Source organism: Coptis chinensis, chromosome 2 (assembly GCF_015680905.1).
Source record: "Coptis chinensis isolate HL-2020 chromosome 2, ASM1568090v1, whole genome shotgun sequence".
In the NCBI taxonomy this organism is placed as follows: Eukaryota; Viridiplantae; Streptophyta; class Magnoliopsida; order Ranunculales; family Ranunculaceae; genus Coptis; species Coptis chinensis.
The window spans coordinates 89,636,746-89,642,804 of NC_141457.1; the positions used below are offsets into that span (position 1 = coordinate 89,636,746).

Below are 6,059 nucleotides of genomic sequence, written 5' to 3' on the forward strand. Positions count from 1 at the left end.
CAGGTAAAATGTTTCATTGATAGAGTTTAATTACTTCACGATGGGCATATATCCAAACGAGCCAGACCTTCCACCTCCGCACTGCAACAAGCTTACAACAATTATTATATTTGACAGTACATTATTCAAGGCGAGATTCCCAGAATTGTTTTTCAAGCACATGGATAATTCCCGAGTTCTCAGCATCGATCAAGAATCCATTATATTCACACCAGCCCTTCCTTCCTCCATTGTTTGTTTGGTTGGATAAAAGCCTCAAGTTGCTAAAGTTAAAATGTGAAGGCGATCTCATTGGACACACGATCCATCCATTCCAATATATATTCTTACCTGAGAGCTCTAGAGAAGCTCGAGGTGTTAGATCTTTCTAAAATATGTCGGCCAATTTCTTCGAGGGTCTGAGAAGCCTTCGACTCCGTAACCTTTCTGAATGTGATAGAATATTCTCATTGCCATCATCAATATCATTCCTTGCCAACCTCGAATTGCTCCTTCTCGGTAGTTGCCCCAACCTAATGGCGTTACCCTCTACTTTACTACCGCTTGAGAAACTTCAAGTGCTAGATCTTTCTAAAACCAATTTGAATGAAATCCCAGAGAAATTTTTTGTACACATGCTCAGTCTGAAAGATCTCAACCTCTCATCCGTTCCTCGTTTAGCCTTCTTACCAACGTCAATGTCCAGTCTGGTCAATCTGAAGAAGCCCAACCTCGAGGGGTGTACAGGTCTTACAACAGTGCATCCTTCTTTGACACGTATCTCGTCATCTCTCGAAGAGCTCAACCTTTCAGGATTTTCATCCCTGAAGGACAGCAATAAATTTTCATCATCATTTAATAATATGTCGCACCTACGAGTCTTAAACTTGAATTCAATTAGTGTAAACTCTGTCTCCCTCCAAGGTTGTTCAAGCTTGGAAACTATAGACGTGGGCTCAAACAAAAATCTCGAGGTGCTCGACCTTTCTGGTACCGGAATAAGTACATTTCCTTTAGAAGGTAATCCAGATCTTAATGTTCTGAGGCACTTGGACCTACTCGGTGTGAAGAACCTTCGTAAGGTTAATTGGAACAATATAAAGTGGCTACCTCAACAGGTGAACTGGGATCAATCAGGTGATGATATATAGCGCATCACATATGCATTTTTCACTAGCTGAATGGCGCAGCGTTGGAAATGGAAGCGGGGTGTGGTGCAATTCAAGTGATCTTTGAAATAAGAGCTGATGACCTGGCCGGATTCCAGCCCTTGCTAAGGTGCCTTGAGAAGATATGGATCTCCAATCTCACAAAATTAACTACCATGTGCACCAGAAGTGGTATGCTGGAAAATGGAAGCTTCGGCAACCTCAAACTTCTGCACCTGGAGTATTGTCCACAACTTGTTACTGTTTTCTCTTCTGGTATATGTTTGCAAAACCTAGAAGTTCTGGGAATCAAATTTTGTGCTAGGTTGGACTTTGGAGGAGATTTTCTCAGGTGAGGTAAATGGGGTAGGGTCCCTTCAACGATTGCACACATTGTTCCTGCTGGAGCTTCCGGACGTTAAGGAGCATTGTTTGCGCGCAATGTGCACTTGGTAAGTTTAACAAGAGTCCAGGTTAAAGGGTGTCGCAAGCTGTGCAGGATTCCTATTAGTACAACCAGAATTAACTCTGACAATAGTACTTCAGTAACAGTCACTGCTGAAATCGAATGGTGGAAACAATTGGAATGGGAAGACAACAACGTGATGCACCGCATTTGCTTCAACAGTTGGAAGCCATACAATGTTCCCAGAGGTAATCATCTTTCTCTATCTCAAGTTCTCAACCTACAATCAGCTGACTTTAGCTAAAACTACATCTTACTTAACATTTGCAAATGGAACCAAAAATATAATAAGAATACGAATATATAATTGATGTATTCTGCCTTGCTTGATCACTTATTTCTACAAAACAAAATTTGGAGAAAACTGTGTAAAAAATGGCCAAAAAATTGTTCTTTTTTTTGGATTTCAGATTAATAGTTTCTAGCTTATTTCGTTCAGAATTGCTGATTGCTTAATATGAATGCGCTGGAGAATGAGGTAATCATCTTTAGCTAAAATTACTTCTTACATAACATTGCAAGTGGAACAAAGAAGTAAATAAAAATACAAATATATAATTTACGTATTCTGCCTTGCTTGAATCACCTATTGCTTAATATGTAGGCGCTGGATGCTGAGACCTTTGTCGAGACAGAAAAAGGCTTCTGCCGATAGGGATGGGTGAACTCAACTGTTTTAGGTTATGTTATTGTTTGTGGGCTGTTAGTCTGTTATTGTATTGATGATGCGGATGCATGTATAAATTGAAATTGTAAAATAATAATAATAATAATCATAATAAATCTTTCTTTTTCCTATAACAGCCCTTCTTTCTTCGTTATTAAAACTACTCAAAGAATTCTATGCAAGCACTGCTATTTTCAAGCTACACGAGCTGAAGCCTTGTAAAGATCTCTTTAAACCACTGTTCAAAATAAATAAATAATGAAAACCATCAAGATGTAGGAACTAGGAAGGCTTATCGAAATGATTTCAACAAGCGGAAGGTGAATCTGTATGCTAGAATCATAGAAGAAAAAAAGATGACTACCTTGGGTAAACTAATACATGAGAGACTGCTGTAGAGGGGGAAAGGGTGGTTCAAATAAGTTCAATTTTTACTTCCATCAGTAATGGAGTTCTGTCTGGTTACCTCAGTAAAGCTACCAAAAATTATTTGAGGAATGCTAACCCAAGCCTTGCAGGACAATTAGAATTGTGCATCTTTTAGGTGGCTGCGACTGGAGGAGATCTGCTCCTCTTGAAGAATTGCAGAAAAATAGTGCATAATGTGACAAAGCAATTGTCCCACGCATCTACTGTTTTTGGTGTGGTGTGTTTTGGATGATTTATCAGTTTCATGGGCGGTAGAAGATTAAGAACATCATTGCGGGGAAGTATCCACACAAGGTGATCCATTTATATAGTACAATACTACAATCAACATGGTTAGTCAGGATAGAACGAAACAGTAGAAACGCAACCAATGGGTAATCCCTTTAGAGAAGCAATATTTCTTAATGTATTCCAACCATATTTAAAGGTCTGCAAAGGCGCGAGTTGCTGTACAATATACATTATCCAACTGTTTCTATTCTATATTCAAAAATAAAAAAGAGAATAAAATAAGTATATAGTTTAACTGTTTAAGTGCTTAACACACTATTCTTGCTAAAACGACTTTGGTGTATTCATTTAATTTTTTGTTCTTCTCTTACAATAACATATCGGGTCCCTAACATATCAATGAAAGAATGTGTGGGTTCCAGCAGCAAAAATGGTAAAAGAAAAAGTAACTGGGTAACATACAACAAAGGGAAAGATGTTACCACTACAAAACAGGCACCGATATGGACAGTGGCAAAGACACATCCCCAGCAAAGCTTGAACCATGATTTGTTGTCGAGTTTCCAGTCAAAGCATATCCTACACCCCAGCCCCCATTAGGCAAGGCAGCTGTCTCACACCTCTGACAAACTCTAGCAAGGGATGCTGCCTTCCGCCTAGCTCGCTTTGTACCTGTAAATAAAAGCGTTTGTAGCAAGCTCGCCAATGCTGGTGCCCTAACAACTCTCTGGGTTGTAGCAGTACCACCACTACGACACAACTCAAGCAGTGCAGCAACTGCATTTTCCTTTCCCTTTGGAGTCCCCCGGCGCATCATCCCAAGCAATCCTGATACCGCCATTTCCTCCTTTCCTACTGCTTCAGCCCCTATTGGCTGCCTAACCAGCAAAGCCAATGCTCCTGCAGCTTCCTCGGCTACACCTTCAGTTCCCAATGCTCCAACCAACGCTGTCACAGCCCCTGACTCCATCATTCTCCTGCAATTATCTACATGAGTTGACAGGTTAAATAAAGCCGTCACAGCGTCCTTCTTTCCTCTTAGGCTCCCTTCCTTTAGGAGCTCTACCAGAGCCTCAACTGCTCCCTTCTCGTCTGAAATTCTCTTCTTGTAATCATGAACAGCAGAAAGGCTAAAAAGAGTTGCTGCAGCATTTTCTTTCGCTTCTGTTGTGAGTCCGAATCTTAGGACCTCAACTATTGCCCCTAGACATCCAGCTTCCTCCATAATCCGGCTCTTATTCTTGTCATGAATTGACAAATTGAGAATCGCAGTCACTGAATTTTCTTGTGCAATCGGGTTTGGTGATGGAAGTAGCTTATGAAGAAGAGGAATTGCTCCAGCTTCAGCAATACAAGCACGGTTCTCCTTCCCCGTCTTCGCCAGCAATCGGAGCTCTCTAGCGGCAACAGTCTTTGCCCCTTGTGACCCATTAGATAGCTGATGAATGAGAAGTTCTGCCGTGGCCCTGTTTGCTTCAATTGCAGCCTTAGTGGATGCAGCCCCAGTAACAACTTCCATGGACATATCTGTGTTCTCCAGCGCATCAAAGGGAATTCCATGAGAAGTGCACCAGTGAATAATCAGGCTTCTAAGAGCTCGGTTAGGAACAAGCCGTGTGTGATCAAGCATCTGTCCTGTTTTTGGGCAGCGGCAATGCCCTTCTTCCATCCAACGGGATATTGAATACCGATCATAGGTCTGCCCTGTAGAGACAATCACTGGGTCTTGCATCAAGTCCAAAGATATAGGACAACAAAAATCTTTTTGAATCGTATGGAAGGTCTCTCCAATCTCTTGAGAAATTACACCCTTCCTCAGTTTCTTTCTATTGCCAACTCCCATTTCTTCCTCTTCTTCCTTAATCCCGAAAAGCAAAAATCTACAATATCTAGTAAGAGCAACAAATCCATTGAGTACTGAAGCCGTTGGTTCCACATCTCCTTCATGATTATAAATCTGTTCTTCGAGAAACTCAATCTCGCTTCTACAAATTCTAGCATCTCTAATCCCCAACTTGTCCACAAAAAAAATCCGAAGTTCCCCCCTATCAGGTATCCGTCCCTTCTCAAATTCATCAAGAAACGAAAACAGCCCAACCCTCAACGTCTCATCCCTTTGGTCAATAAACAACTTAGTCCTTGTACACTGTTTCCTCAGAAGCTCAATCTGCTCGCGAACATCTTGACTTAAATCGAGCTCCCTCAATGGAAAAACATCAAGAAGTGTAGAAATTTCCTGATTAAGATCATGAAAATGACCCGAAATCGAAGAATTCTGTAACAGCAACCATAACTTGCTCGACTGAGAGCAATAATCAAGTAGCATCTTGGACCGATACAAAAGTAAATACATCTCTTTACAACACAACAAAGCTGATTTAGGCAGTCTAAATTTCCCACAATCACTTAAAAACTCAAACAAAATTACAAATATCTCGATTTTTCTAATCAAAGATCTCGAATTTCTCTTCTGAAACGCAAACGAATAGTCCGAAAACGACGAAATCAACTCCGACGATACTGTAGCTAGTGTCTGCACTAGTGTAATATCAGTTAAATGAACTGGAGCTAAAAAGGCTTCTAATGACGGTGGTCTTCTTCTTCTTATCGACAGTACTATTGCAGCAGAAGCCATGAATCACAACTTAAATTTCAAAAATTTAACAATTAGAACAAAAGAAATGATCTTTATGGAATTTTAAGCTGGTTAGGCTTTGAAGAAATCGAAGGTGTTGTTATACTTGTTTGTCTTGAGAGTTGAAGAAGAAGCAGTAGTGATTGTGATAACGCGTTAGGGAAATGAGGAGGTGTCTGTGTTTGTTTGTTTTTTCTCTCTCTAGAAATTTCATTTCATGAAAATGACTTTAACTCGCCATTGCCCGAACTAGTTGGTTTTCTATTTTTTAAATACCTGTTTTATCCTTTTTGCCAGTTAAGTCCCATTTTTATCTACCAAATGTTGAAGTTTTGAGAAATTTTCTATTCAAGATTAAGATTTTAGATAGTGAAATCATATATTATACGTTTGATAGTAGTTTGTATTCATTAATTGAGCATCTAGAACCTCTTTAAACAAGTTCAATTTTGTTATAGTCTTTCTACTTTATATTATCAATTCTTGTATCTTTCAGTACTCCAT

At 39.8% G+C, this 6,059-nt stretch overlaps 1 protein-coding gene across 1 annotated transcript; it reads right to left on the reverse strand.

Annotated features, from left to right (window-relative positions):
* Positions 1-3,238: 3,238 nt before the first annotated feature.
* PUB17 (plant U-box 17) lies at positions 3,239-5,796 on the reverse strand. The gene has a single exon (XM_086590511.1). The coding sequence runs from the start codon at positions 5,553-5,555 to the stop codon at positions 3,405-3,407; it is 2,151 nt and encodes a 716-aa protein (XP_086446637.1). The 5' UTR covers positions 5,556-5,796; the 3' UTR covers positions 3,239-3,404.
* Positions 5,797-6,059: the final 263 nt, after the last annotated feature.

What these genes read in the sequence shown, in the direction of transcription:
- PUB17 (XM_086590511.1), bottom strand. Translation starts at nt 5,555, where the DNA reads ATGGCTTCTGCTGCAATAGTACTGTCGATAAGAAGAAGAAGACCACCG.